General features: G+C 46.4%; 2 protein-coding genes across 14 annotated transcripts in view; both read left to right on the top strand.

The window, feature by feature from the left end:
- Positions 1-1,829: 1,829 nt before the first annotated feature.
- ins (preproinsulin) lies at positions 1,830-3,280 on the top strand. Of its 2 annotated transcripts, XM_032575790.1 has the most exons (3): positions 1,830-1,939; positions 2,024-2,219; positions 2,933-3,280. In XM_032575790.1, the coding sequence occupies exons 2-3, from the start codon at positions 2,036-2,038 to the stop codon at positions 3,100-3,102; spliced, it is 354 nt and encodes a 117-aa protein (XP_032431681.1). In that variant the 5' UTR covers positions 1,830-1,939; positions 2,024-2,035; the 3' UTR covers positions 3,103-3,280. The 2 variants fall into 2 exon arrangements, with proteins under 2 accessions (XP_032431681.1, XP_032431680.1); XM_032575789.1 differs by lacking the exon at positions 1,830-1,939 and having other exon boundaries at positions 1,946-2,219.
- A 3,742-nt stretch (positions 3,281-7,022) lies between these two features.
- tiprl (TIP41, TOR signaling pathway regulator-like (S. cerevisiae)) overlaps positions 7,023-14,066 on the top strand; it is a 58,695-nt gene continuing 51,651 nt past the window's right edge. For 11 of the 12 annotated variants that reach the window (XR_004340946.1, XM_032575894.1, XM_032575891.1 and 8 more), the window contains exons 1-2: positions 7,023-7,135; positions 13,162-13,267. Coding sequence is in view for 10 of the 12 variants with exons in the window: in XM_032575894.1 (XP_032431785.1) it covers positions 13,164-13,267 (104 nt within the window). In the remaining 2 variants the exon portion in view is untranslated. Of the gene's footprint in view, positions 7,136-13,161; positions 13,268-14,066 lie in introns of those variants that run through there. The other variant, XM_032575890.1, reaches the window with a different exon arrangement.

Below are 14,066 nucleotides of genomic sequence, written 5' to 3'. Positions count from 1 at the left end.
CTAAGCTAAATTTAGTTAACCACTTTAAATACAAATAAGAAAACTCTAGCACACAGACATTTTACTCTCTGCTTGTTAAATATTTTTTTTCTGCTCCTTACCTGTTTATATATTAAATGGTTGAATGAATTTCAGTTTGTTTTATACATGGAAAAAAATACTTTTGTTTTCCTGCTTTATACTTCTTACTTTATCTGTGCTGCATTCATTTAAACCAGGGGTGCCCAAAGTCGGTCCTAGAGGGCCGGCATCCTGCACGTTTTAGTTTTCTCCCTGGTAGTACCAAGAACCTTTTCAGCATGTCAGTGTTCTTCTTAGGCCTTCTAATGAGCCATCATTTGATTCAGGGAGAGAACTAAAACATGCAGGAAAACTGGAGGACCGACTTTGGGCACACATGATTTAAACAATCGCAAATAAATTATCCATTTTGTATAGAATTGCCTGCCTTTCTGTTGCAAAGGAACACTAGATTCACTCTGAGCAACGTTATTCCAGCTCTTTAGAGGGCCAGCAGTATGCAAAATCTTTTTTTTTAGATTTGCATTATGTGTATAATGTTATTCCCTCATCAAAAATATACCTGGAGAGTTGCCTTGATTCTTTACCTGTTTGAGAAATCTTTTAAGCTCTATGGAAGCTATTCAGCTGTGCAAAATGCCTGGGTGGCTGCAGTTTCTATGCTTCTGAGCTTCAGCCTCACAGAGCACCCTTCCCTCACTCAGTTCCTTCAAACTAGTCAGCAAAATTTAGCAAACATTTGGTGGAACTACGCATCTTCTGAGCTCATTATACGAGCTGCTATTCAGTGAAACTCTGGTGAAAACGTTAAAGTGTTAATAGAGGAGCGATGTGATATCCTGAATTTGAGAAAGAACAGGAGTTTTTAAAGAGATAGAGATCCCATTTCAAGGCATTAAATTATGAAGTAAAATTTCTTTTAAGTCATATTTGATATCTGCAGCATTTTTCTAATAACTGAAGGTAACACAGTTACTTGATTGTACTATAAAGTGGCACTAGGTACCTGGAAAATACATAATATTGTCCTTTTAATACATTTTTTGAAATAAAAATATGTTGTAGAAGGCAAAAATCCTATTTCACTGGTCCCTGGTGTAGACTAATCTTTCACTAATTTAGTGTAATTAAATCATAATTGGGTTTTTCCAATTAAAAAATGTAGCAAGGACATGAAGAAAGCATTATTGGTGTTCCTTATAATCTGAAGGTAAGGTGAAAAGATTCTTAATAAAACTACTAAATAAACCATTTTTGAAGCAACAAATCCCAATTATTGCCACCTTTAAGTCCTAATTGTATTTGTATCTTGTTTACTATTTCAGGCCAGAAAGAAAAACAACAAAAACACTTATCAGATAGAAACTGATTAGAAATCCAAACTCGGAAGGGATTGGATTCAACTTCTTTAACTTCAGCAGATGGAGCAGAAGGTTATTAGCAGATCAATATTTGTCAGTATGAGGTGATTGGATTATTTTGGCTCATTAGCTCTTGTTTGCTTTAGTAAGTGCTGGAACCACTCAATCAGAAATACAAAGTGGTACTGAGCATATGCTGACCAGCAGCTTAGTTCACAGACGTCACACCATCATTATAGTTTCTAAGTCTTTTTGGACTCAGTCAGACTTACATTTATTTACCTTTAAAATATGTATTTGCTTACATAAAACAAGTGACATGAAGAGCATTTTCTGTTTGTTTTTATCATGAACTTGTGCCTTGAATTGCTTCATCAGATGCATGTTTCCATTGTAAAACTAAAGAACTGAGAAAGTGGGGTTGGGCTTGTGTTTGAAGAAGTGTTGGGTTATAAAAGGAGGCGACTCCTTTCATTCCGCCTCACACTAACCTGCTCTCAGCTGCCTTTGCTCTTAGTCTTCATCAGAGCTTCACCTCCTCCTTAGACTCACGACAAGTGAGTGATTCTTCTCCACCTCTCCTGATGACCTCCTCTTTGTTTTGCTGCTCTTGTCTAAAGAATCTGTCTGTGTGTCTTCAGTTCTCCTCCAGCATGGCAGCATTGTGGCTTCAGTCCTTCTCTCTGCTGGTCTTACTGGTTGTATCGTGGCCCGGCTCCCAGGGCGTTGCACCGCCGCAGCATCTATGCGGTTCTCACCTGGTTGACGCTCTCTACCTGGTCTGTGGGGACAGAGGCTTCTTCTACAGCCCCAAGAGGGATGTGGACCATCTCCTGGGTGAGACATCAAAATTTTACCACTTTTATTTGTTGGAGAAAAAAAAAGTAAACCCCCCCCCCAGCTTTTTAAGTAAAGAAACAAAATAGTAACTCTAAATGCTCTAAGCAGGACTTTTGTGTTGGAAATCACATTTTTAAACTGTTATTTGGCTCTTTTATGTGCAGTGTATTTTTTAATCCCTTTATTATTTTTGTGAATATGTTATATCTGTTTATAAACATGTTTTGTTCCAAGCAAGCTTTTCAAGGGGTTTCTTCCTTGTTGCCATGCATATATTATGTAATTATTCTGGTCGTCTGTGACTCTTTCTCAGATGACCATTATTTTAGTCACCTGCCTAAAATAATGACCTAATTCATTTTTTTGCCAAAATCACTTTTGGCGAAAAACGACGATGGCAAATAACATAGAAAAGTGACAATATCCTTACCTTTGCTCTTATTTGTGGTCCTCTGAACCCTTTTTTCAAGGCTTCAAATTGCGAATCCATTGTGTCCCACTCAGGTTAGGATGTTCAGTTCTGCTTCCTTCTTGTGCTGGATTTTAAAATATATGTTATTTTCTTTATATATTGTTATTACTAATGTGATAGGTGACTGTTACCTCTTGTTTAATACCAATCAACAACATGCATCAGTACTTCCCCCCCTGTGTTTCTAGTCAATGATTTTCTATTTGAACCCTTTCTTCTCTTTGTTTTTCTCCTCCAGGGTTCCTCCCTTCAAAGACAGGCACAGGGTCGACTCATGGCGGTGAGAACGAGGTGGCTGAGTTGGCTTTTAAGGACCAGATGGAGATGATGGTTAAGAGGTCAGGCATCGTCGAGCAGTGCTGCCACAGGCCCTGCAGTATCTTTGACCTGCAGAACTACTGCAACTAATCGGCGTGCAGACAGTCCATGTGGAGCCAGTGACTGAGCGCAGTTTGATTTGTTGGTTAATTTAGAGTGAACCTTATCTTAGTAGCGTGAATCTCTTCCAGAGAACCGTCTGCAGTCAATGACCTGCTGAGAGATGGATTATTTTTGCAAGAAAATAAAGTTTTATGATTTGAGACAACATCAGGGTACGTGTGTTTTCTTAGATGGACTTTTATACTTAAAAAGAAATTTGTAAAATGTGTCCTTCATCAAATATTATTTCGGATCATATTTATTAGCATCCCTGGTAAGAAATATGGAAAAAAATACTTCTTTTTTTTTTTCCAAATCATTATTTACAAACTCCCACCTTCAATTTGAGTAAATCTAAATAATGCTTGCTTTTTTTTTTTTACTTTATGTGAAATCTTGCTTTGTCGTTAATGTGTGCATTCCCCGTATGCCAACAGGACAGCACTTGGATTTCATTTATAACATACAATGTTGGACTTTATGACTCTTATCCATTCCTCTTTGCCCAATTTCTGTACAGTACATCATCCTAGATTGTTTTTAATGCTTTATTTTGCAATTGGCTGCCCAATACCCAAACAGTCACATATGTTCCCCATATGTTCTTCAATGCTTACGTGGGCAATGACAGTGAGACCTGGAGGGGCGTAGTTGGGAGGAACGGCCCCCCCGATCTGAACTCGAGTGGTATTCTGTTGTTGGACTTCTGTGCTCGTCACGGATTGTCCATAACGAACACCATGTTCAAGCATAAGGGTGTCCATATGTGCACTTGGCACCAGGACACCCTAGGCCGCAGTTCGATGATCGACTTTGTCATCGTTTCATCGGATCTGCGGCTGTATGTCTTGGACACTCGGGTGAAGAGAGGTGCAGAGCTGTCCACTGACCACTACCTGGTGGTGAGTTGGCTCCGGTGGTGGGGGAGGAAGCCGGTCAGACCTGGCAGGCCCAAACGTGTTGTGAGGGTCTGCTGGGAACGTCTGGCGGAATCCCCTGTGAGACGGAGCTTTAACACCCATCTCCGGCAGAAATTTGAACACGTTCCGGGGGAAGTAGGGGACATTGAGTCTGAGTGGACCATGTTCCGTGCCTCCATTGTTGAGGCGGCTCATCTGAGCTGTGGCCGCAAGGTTGTCGGTGCCTGTCGTGGCGGCAACCCTCGAACCCGTAGGTGGACACCTTCGGTGAGGGATGCTGTCAGGCTGAAGAAGGAGTCCTATCAGGCCTTTTTGGCCTGCGGGACTCCGGATGCAGCTGATGGGTACCGGCGGGCGAAGCGGCATGCGGCTCAGGTGGTCGCTGAGGCAAAAACTCGGGTGTGGAAGGAGTTTGGAGAGGCCATTGAGAAAGACTTCTGTACGGCTTCGAAGCAATTCTGGTCCACCATCCGGCGTCTCAGGAGGGGGAAGCAGTGCAGCACCAACACTGTTTATAGTGGGGATGGTGTGCTGCTGACCTTGACTCGGGATGTTGTGGGTCGGTGGGCAGAATACTTCGAAGACCTCCTCAATCCCACCAACATGCCTTCCATTGAGGAAGCTGAGTCTGGGGACTCTGGGTTGGGCTCTCCAATCTCTGGGGACGAGGTCGCCGAGGTGGTTAAAAAGCTCCTCGGTGGCAAGGCCCCGGGGGTGGATGAGATCCGCCCGGAGTTCCTTAAAGCTCTGGATGTTTTAGGGTTGTGTTGGCTGACGCGGCTCTGCAATATCGCATGGACATCGGGGGCAGTTTCCATGGATTGGTAGACTGGGGTGGTGGTTCCCCTGTTCAAAAAGGGGGACCGGAGGGTGTGCTCCAATTATAGGGGGGTCACACTCTTAAGCCTCCCTGGCAAGGTTTATTCAGTCCTGGAGAGGAGGGTCCGTCGGATAGTCGAACATCGGATTCAGGAAGAGCAGTGTGGTTTTCGTCCTGGTCGTGGAACACTGGACCAGCTCTACACCCTCGGCAGGGTCCTGGAGGGGGCATGGGAGTTCGCCCAACCAGTCTACATGTGTTTTGTGGACTTGGAGAAAGCGTTCAACCTGTCCCTCAGGGAGCCCTGTGGGGAGTCCTCCGGGAGTATGGGGTACCGGGCCCCTTGATACGGGCTGTCAGGTCCCTGTATGACCAGTGTCAGAGTCTGGTCCGCATTGCCGGCAGTAAGTGGGGCTCGTTTCCGGTGAGAGTTGGACTCCGCCAGGGATTCCCTTTGTCACCGATTCTGTTCATTATTTTTATGGACAGAATTTGTAGGCGCAGCCAAGGTGTTGAGGGGATCCGTTTTGGTGACCTTAGGATCTCATCTCTGCTTTTTGCAGACGATGTGGTCCTGTTGGCTCCATCAGGACGTGATCTGCAGCTCTCGCTGGAGCGGTTCGCAGCCGAGTGTGAAGCGGCCGGGATGAGGATCAGTGCCTCCAAATCCGAGGCCATGGTCTTGAGCCAGAAAAGGGTAGAGTGCCTTCTCCGAGTCGGGGGGGATGTCCTGCCCCAAGTGGAGGAGTTCAAGTATCTCGGTATCTTGTTCACGAATGAGGGAAGAAGGGAGCGGGAGATCGACAGGCGGATTGGCGCAGCATCTGCCGTCAAGCGGGCACTGTACCGGTCCGTCGTGAGCCAAAAAGCGAGGCTCTCGATTTACCGGTTGATCTACGTTCCCACCCTCATCTATGGTCATGAGCTTTGGGTCATGACCGAAAGAACGAGATCGCGGATACAAGCAGCCGAAATGGGTTTTCTCCGTAGGGTGTCTGGGCTCTCGCTTAGAGATAGGGTGAGAAGCTCAGTCATCCGGGAAGGAGTCAGAGTAGAGCCACTGCTCCTTCACATCGAGAGGAGCCAGTTGAGGTGGCTCGGGCATCTGGTCAGGATGCCTCCTGGACGCCTCCCTGGTGAGGTATTCGGGCCACATCCCACCAGGAGGAGGCCCCGGGGAAGACCCAGGACATGCTGGAGAGACTATGTCTCTCGGCTGGCCTGGGAACGCCTTGGGATTCCCCCGGAAGAGCTGGAAGAAGTGGCTGGGGAGAGGGAAGTCTGGGCCTCCCTTCTGAAGCTGCTACCCCCAAGACCCGATCCCGGATAAGCGGAAGAAGATGGATGGATGGATGGATGGATGGATGGATGGATGGATGGATGGAGTGAGTGAGTGAGTGAGTGAGTGAGTGAGTGAGTGAGTGAGTGAGTGAGTGAGTGAGTGAGTGAGTGAGTGAGTGAGTGAGTGAGTGAGTGAGTGAGTGAGTGAGTGAGTGAGTGAGTGAGTGAGTGAGTGACCGAAAAAGCTTTATCTCAGAGAAAGAATTGAAAAATGAACAATATGTGAATTTTCAGCACACAATTCAATTTTCAGCCTTATTAGCTTTGAAACAGCATAGAAATGCTGAGAAGCACTAGTTTTCATAAAATAGGAAAACATGAAACAGACTTGTAATTATTCTAATCAGAGGGAAACAGTGGAACATGTCTCACTAGAATGTGATAAATATTCAGAAGAACGTTAGCATTTACAGTCAATACTAAACACAAGGGAAAAAGATTTTCTATAATATTTTAGGATATGAATCTAAATCTGTTAGACATCACTTAATCAGACTTTTTAAAAAAAATTATAGGTTATTTAATTATATTTAAAAGTATATATGTATGTGTGTGTATGTATGTGTGTATGCGTGTACATACATTTGCATATATGTGTTTGTGTGTGGGGCTGGGCGTGTGTGTGTGTGTGAGAGAGAAAAAGAGAGAGTGTGTGAATTTGCACACTCATACACACAATTGTGGTGCGTATTATTTGATTTTTTACTCTTTTATGTTTTATTTCTTTCTTTCATGGAGGTGCGTAATATTAAATTCCATGTGAGTATCGTTGATGACCACACTCCAGTCCAGTAGGCGGCGGTGAATGCACCTGAAGTTGGTTGCCATCTACCAATAAAACACAAAAGAAGAAGAAGAAGGGTCGGGGAAAAGAAGAAGAAGAAGAAGAAGAAAGGGAAAAGATAAAGATCCAAATCTCTCCTCTTAATAAGGACGTTAGGTAACCTTTAACTATATTTTTGCCCGCTTTAGGTGTATCTCTTTTTACTTTCGGTATTTCTTTGATTACAGTAAGTGATGCTTACTGAAGCGCTTGAAAATATTGTGGCTTTTGATTGTTAAACCAAAACTGTTTCCCGTTTTTGTAATGGGTTGCCAGAACCCACTTCACCATCATCATGTACTATTTACTTGCGAGCTTCACCACAATAAGTTTTAAGGTAGTACAATGTGGTGCGAAGAAACTATAGAAATGGCATTCTGGAACGATGACAGCTCCGCGTCACGACGCGGTAGTATAGTATAACTAGAACGAGCTGTTCAGTGCGATTTTTTATCTTTTATTTTTTATTTCTGAGTAATTTTATAAATGCAGTGTACGAAACAGGGGGCGCCGAGATTAATGGAATGCATTGTGCATATATTTACACTATTGCCAAAATTATTTGCTCACCCATCCAAATGATCGGAATCAGATGCTTCAATCACTTCCGTGGTCACAGGTGAATCACCCAGGCATGCAGACTGTTTTCACAAACATTTGTGGAAGATGGGTTGCTCTCAGGACCTCAGTGGATTCCAGCGTGGAACTGTGCAACTAATCCAGTCATGAAATGTCCTCGCTCCTAAATATTCCAGTCAGCTGTAATGTAAGAAAATGGAAGTGTTTGGGAATGACAAGAACTCAGCCACAAAGTGGAAGGCCACGTAAACTGATGGAGCGGGGTCAGCGGATACTGAAACGCATAGTGCGAAGAGGTTGCCAACTTTCTGCAGAGTCAATCACTACAGACCTCCAAGCTTCATGTGGCCTTAAGATTAGCTCAAGAACAGTGCACAGAGAGCTTCATGGAATGGGTTCCCCATGCAGCTGCATCTAAGCCAGGGGTGTCGAACTCAATTTCGTTTTGGGTCAAATCAGTATAAGGAATGTTCTTAGAGGGCCGGTTGTGCCAGAATCTATTGCTAAAACTCATTAACCAACTGTTAAAATGTAAATAAATTCTTAAAATGAAATAATATTGAACGTCTTTTCAGTCCCTCCATGATTTTGTGGCTGTTTAGGGCTTTTTTTTTTTTGCAATAACAATCAATTTAGAAATATTTGCACTTACTTATAATGGAAAAATGCAACTTTTTATTACTTGTTATGGATTTTAACTTGACATCATGTGAGGATGAGTCAGCTGCTTCGTAGAAGTAAGAAATGCATCCACCTGTAAGTGGGAATAAAAATACGTGGATCCAATAGTTTTCATCATTTTGCCCAAAATCTGCAATAAACTTACAATTATGCATTAGCACAGGGATTTGTTGATTTTTATGTAAATTTCCACAATAATTCGCAAGAAAGTGGAGGGACTGATTGATGTAATTTGGCAGTAAACTAAAAAACTGCTTTGATTTTATTGATGAAATAATATTTAAGCACACTGTCATCTTTTTTGACGGTTCTATTTATGTGTTCCTTTAGAGTCCAGAGGGCAACATAAAAAGCTTTGGAGGGCCATACTTGGCCCCCCGGCCTTGAGTTTGACACATGGGATCTGAGCCATAAGTGTAATGCAAAGCGTCGGATGCAGTGGTGCAAAGCACGCTGCCAATGGAGTCTAGAGTAGTGGATCTTAGCCAAAAAGTGGTTATTGTAAATAGGAATTTACAATAACTTAGTTGGCAAGTTTTAGGGGAGGTTTTTCTATATTACTGCTTGACATAAGTAAAAATGAAAGTACACCAAATTTAGATAAAATATAAAATATAATTAGGATTAAAATTCCACAATAAAACATTCTTTATCCAATTGAAGATTGGATAAAGAATTAAATTTTTTAACGTAATTAAAGATTACGTTAAAGTAAAACTAACCCCCAAATCAAATGGTTTTGTTGACAAACTGTCTAAATAGGTTATTTAGGGGTCTCTATGTTTCTGTGCAAATTTTGTTCTTCACAGCACTACACTTGGCTTTGCCTCTTGGCTTGGTCCACTCTACTGAAATTTTTTAAAATTTGCCAGGGGTGGGGTTTTGCTTTCAGAGGGGGTTAGTTACACTTTAAATGTGTAATTTAATGATGAGAAGTCTAAAAGAATTAGGCCACCTGAGTCTATTGAGTTTACAAGCACAGAACTATTGATGCAATGTGTGTTATTCAGGCACATAACTTTATAGAAGATATTTTATCAATACGTTTGAAGGTAGAGGCATTGATTAATTGATTAATTGATTGATTAATTGATTAATCGTTTAATCACTAACGTTGTAAGTTTGAAATATAAATATGCACGCAGTTGTGCAAGCCCCTCTTGCCGCACTCCAACCAATTAAAATGCAAGCAGTTATCTGATCTCCTCCATGGGCTGCCACCTTATCGTGGTGGAGGGGTTTGAGTGTCCCAATGATCCTAGGAGCTATGCTGTCTGGGGCTTCATGCCCCTGGTAGGGTCACCCAAGGCAGACAGGTCCTAGGTGAGGGACCAGACAAAGAGCAGCCCAAAGACCCCAATGATGAAGGAAAACTTTGGACTTGGTGTTCCCTCGCCCGGACGCGGGTCACCGGGGCCCCACTCTGGAGCCAGGCCTGGAGGGGGGGCACGATGGCGAGCGTCTGGTGGCCGGGCTTTTACCCATGGAGCCCGGCCGGGCTCAGCCCGAAGAGGAAACATGGGCCCCCCCTCCCATGGGCCCACCACCCGTGGGAGGGGCCAAAGGGGTCGGGTGCAGTGTGGGATGGGTGGCAGCAGAGGGAGGGGACCCTGGCGGTCCGATCCTCGGTTGCAGAAACTGGCTCTTGGGACGTGGAATGTCACCTCTCTGGTGGGGAAGGAGCCGGAGCTAGTGCGTGAGGTCGAGAGGTTCCGGCTAGAAATAGTCGGTCTCACCTCGACGCACGGCTCTGGTTCTGGAACCAGTCTCCTTGAGAGGGGCTGGACATACTTCCACTCTGGAGTTGCCCAAGGTGAGAGGCGTCGGGCAGGAGTGGGCATACTTGTTGCTCCCCATCTCGGCGCCTGTACGTTGGGGTTTACCCCGGTGAACGAGAGGGTAGCATCCCTCCGCTTACGGGTGGGGGGACGGGTTCTGACTGTCGTTTGTGCTTACGGGCCGAACGACAGTTCAGATTACCCACCCTTTTTGGAGTCCTTAGAGGGGGTACTGGAGAGTGCTCCTCCTGGGGACTCCCTTGTTCTGCTGGGGGACTTCAACGCTCACGTGGGCAATGACAGTGAGACCTGGAGGGGCGTGGTTGGGAGGAACGGCCCGCCCGACCTGAACTCGAGCGGTGTTCTGTTGCTGGACTTCTGTGCTCGCCATGGATTGTCCATAACGAACACCATGTTCAAGCATAAGGGTGTCCATATGTGCACTTGGCACCAGGACACCCTAGGCCGCAGTTCGATGATCGACTTTGTCATCGTTTCATCGGATCTGCGGCCGTATGTCTTGGACACTCGGGTGAAGAGAGGTGCGGAGCTGTCCACTGACCACTACCTGGTGGTGAGTTGGCTCCGGTGGTGGGGGCGAAAGCCGGTCAGACCTGGCAGGCCCAAACGTGTTGTGAGGGTCTGCTGGGAACGTCTGGCGGAATCCCCTGTGAGACGGAGCTTTAACTCCCATCTCCGGCAAAACTTCGAACACGTCCCGGGGGAGGTGGGGGACATGGAGTCTGAGTGGACCGTGTTCCGTGCCTCCATTGTCGAGGCGGCCGATCGGAGCTGTGGCCGCAAGGTTGTCGGTGCCTGTCGCGGCGGCAACCCTCGAACCCGCTGGTGGACACCTTCGGTGAGGGATGCCGTCAGGCTGAAGAAGGAGTCCTATCGGGCCTTTTTGGCCTGTGGGACTCCGGAAGCAGCTGATGGGTACCGGCGGGCGAAGCGGCATGCGGCTCGGGCGGTTGCTGAGGCAAAAACCCGGGCGTGGGAGGAGTTTGGAGAGGCCATGGAGAAAGACTTCCGTACGGCTTCGAGGCGATTCTGGTCCACCATCCGGCGTCTCAGGGGGGGGAAGCGGTGCAGCACCAACACTGTTTATAGTGGGGATGGTGTGCTGCTGACCTCTACTCGGGACGTTGTGGGCCGGTGGGCAGAGTACTTCGAAGACCTCCTCAATCCCACCAACATGCCTTCCACTGAGGAAGCGGAGCCTGGGGACTCTGGGTTGGGCTCTCCAATCTCTGGGGACGAGGTCGCCGAGGTGGTTAAAAAGCTCCTCGGTGGCAGGGCCCCGGGGGTGGATGAGATCCGCCCGGAGTTTCTTAAGGCTCTGGATGTTGTAGGGTTGTGTTGGTTGACGCGACTCTGCAATGTCGCATGGACATCGGGGGCAGTTCCCCTGGATTGGCAGACTGGGGTGGTGGTCCCCCTGTTCAAAAAGGGGGACCGGAGGGTGTGCTCCAATTATAGAGGGGTCACACTCTTAAGCCTCCCTGGCAAGGTCTATTCAGGGGTCCTGGAGAGGAGGGTCCGTCGGATAGTCGAACCTCGGATTCAGGAAGAGCAGTGTGGTTTTCGTCCTGGTCGTGGAACGCTGGACCAGCTCTACACCCTCGGCAGGGTCCTGGAGGGTGCATGGGAGTTCGCCCAACCAGTCTACATGTGTTTTGTGGACCTGGAGAAGGCGTTCGACCGTGTCCCTCGGGGAGCCCTGTGGGGGGTTCTCCGGGAGTATGGGGTACCGGGCCCTTTGATACGGGCTGTCAGGTCCCTGTATGACCGGTGTCAGAGTCTGGTCCGCATTGCCGGCAGTAAGTCGGGCTCGTTTCCGGTGAGAGTTGGACTCCGCCAGGGCTGCCCTTTGTCACCGATTCTGTTCATCACTTTCATGGACAGAATTTCCAGGCGCAGCCAAGGTGTTGAGGGGATCCGATTTGGTGGCCTTAGGATCTCATCTCTGCTTTTTGCAGACGATGTGGTCCTTTTGGCTTCATCAGATCGTGATCTGCAGCTCTCGCTGGAGCGGTTCGCAGCCGAGTGTGACGCGGCCGGGATGAGGATCAGTGCCTCCAAATCCGAGGCCATGGTCTTGAGCCGGAAAAGGGTAGAGTGCCTTCTCCGGGTCAGGGGGGGTGTCCTGCCCCAAGTGGAGGAGTTTAAGTATCTCGGGATCTTGTTCACGAATGGGGGAAGAAGGGAGCGGGAGATCGACAGGCGGATTGGCGCAGCGTCTGCTGTCAAGCGGGCGCTGTACCGGTCCGTCGTGGTGAAGAGAGAGCTGAGCCAAAAAGCGAAGCTCTCGATTTACCGGTCGATCTACGTTCCCACCCTCATCTATGGTCATGAGCTTTGGGTCATGACCGAAAGAACGAGATCGCGGATACAAGCGGCCGAAATGGGTTTTCTCCGTAGGGTGGCTGGGCTCTCCCTTAGAGATAGGGTGAGAAGCTCAGTCATCCGGGAGGGACTCAGAGTAGAGCCGCTGCTCCTTCACATCGAGAGGAGCCAGTTGAGGTGGCTCGGGCATCTGGTCAGGATGCCTCCTAGACGCCTCCCTGGTGAGGTGTTCCGGGCACGTCCCACCGGGAGGAGGCCCCGGGGAAGACCCAGGACACGCTGGAGGGACTATGTCTCTCGGCTGGCCTGGGAACGCCTCGGGATTCCCCCGGAGGAGCTAGAAGAAGTGGCTGGGGAGAGGGAAGTCTGGGCCTCCCTTCTGAAGCTGCTACCCCCGCGACCCGACCTCGGATAAGCGGAAGAAGATGGATGGATGGATGGATGGACAGTTATCTGATTATTTTTTTTGTAGCAGAAAGCAGGTAGTAGTCTGCCAGTACTCACCGTTAAGGAAACTTACTCCTCTACACATTCATGCAAGTAGTTAGTAGTAGCAAACTTTTTTAGGAGACAACTGACAGATAAAACATATTTTATTTTCTAGTTTTTGGGTGCCCCATCCCTTCCTGATGCTGTCCTGGGCAAATGCATAAGCAAAATAAATATTCTTTTGTGGATAGCTCACCAAAACAGTTTTGTTTTCTGCCACTAAAACATTTTTAAATCACCTAATTGTCTTGTTGTTGGTATCCCTTTTAGCAATGATGTTGCATGGCTTCAAGAGCAGTAAGCAGGATTTCACTTTTGGATCATGGAAGGTGACAGCGGCAAAAAACCACATCATGAAATCTAAAGACATTGAACGGTATGTGTCTCTCAAAATTTAATGGAATGTTTTCACACTTGATAAAATGGGTCACTGTGATAGGTCACTCTTTTTTTGCTTTTCCTTTGAAGATGGCACCACATACCCTAGTAAAATAAATATTTAATATATCAACATTTTTCTCAATTTGAATACATCTAATAGGGCTATTGACAGAAAATTTATTCCAGATGTTGGCAACACCCCTAGTCACCTACACACAAAAAAATCTAATCATAATAATCAAATCAAACCTGTCAACAAATTTAGTTATGGATAAAAAACTGAGATGATATAGTTATGAAACACACTTCCAGAAATGTATTATTTACTTTGTGAAAATTTCCTTTTTGATACTGAGAACTTGAAGATGTCTCCTATATAAATTGTCTCTCACTCCCTCTCTTCCTTCCTATCTATCTACCCACTTACCTACATGTTGCTGGCCACATCAACAGGTGTGATTGTGATGCAACTTAGGTGATTAACTGTGCCATTGTTGCAGTTTTGCTTTCTTTCTTTAAAACGATTTAACATTTTATGTAGCTGTGTGGATAGTGTCTGTGTTATGCCAGTCATTTAACTATTGTTCATCAGTCTAATAGCTGAAGGAAATAAACTGATCAGGCAGGAGACTACTACAGGCAAGTAGTCTCCTGCCTGTCTCCGGTAGGAGACTACGTTCACTCAGGACTAAGGAATGTGCTGAGGACAAATTAAGTCAACAGAGAGGCCAGCCTACCAAATTCAGAGGTGAACAAGCAGGTGCCACAATATCTCATGAGACCAATGGTGGGGA

This window comes from Xiphophorus hellerii, chromosome 11, assembly GCF_003331165.1.
Source record: "Xiphophorus hellerii strain 12219 chromosome 11, Xiphophorus_hellerii-4.1, whole genome shotgun sequence".
Lineage (NCBI taxonomy): Eukaryota > Metazoa > Chordata > Actinopteri > Cyprinodontiformes > Poeciliidae > Xiphophorus > Xiphophorus hellerii.
This window is presented reverse-complemented; position numbering and strand designations above follow the sequence as displayed.

What these genes read in the sequence shown, in the direction of transcription:
- ins (XM_032575789.1), top strand. Translation starts at nt 1,967, where the DNA reads ATGACCTCCTCTTTGTTTTGCTGCTCTTGTCTAAAGAATCTGTCTGTG. An exon ending in GGATGTGGACCATCTCCTGG is followed by an intron (nt 2,220 to 2,932) that starts GTGAGACATCAA and finishes TTTCTCCTCCAG; the next exon opens with GGTTCCTCCCTTCAAAGACA.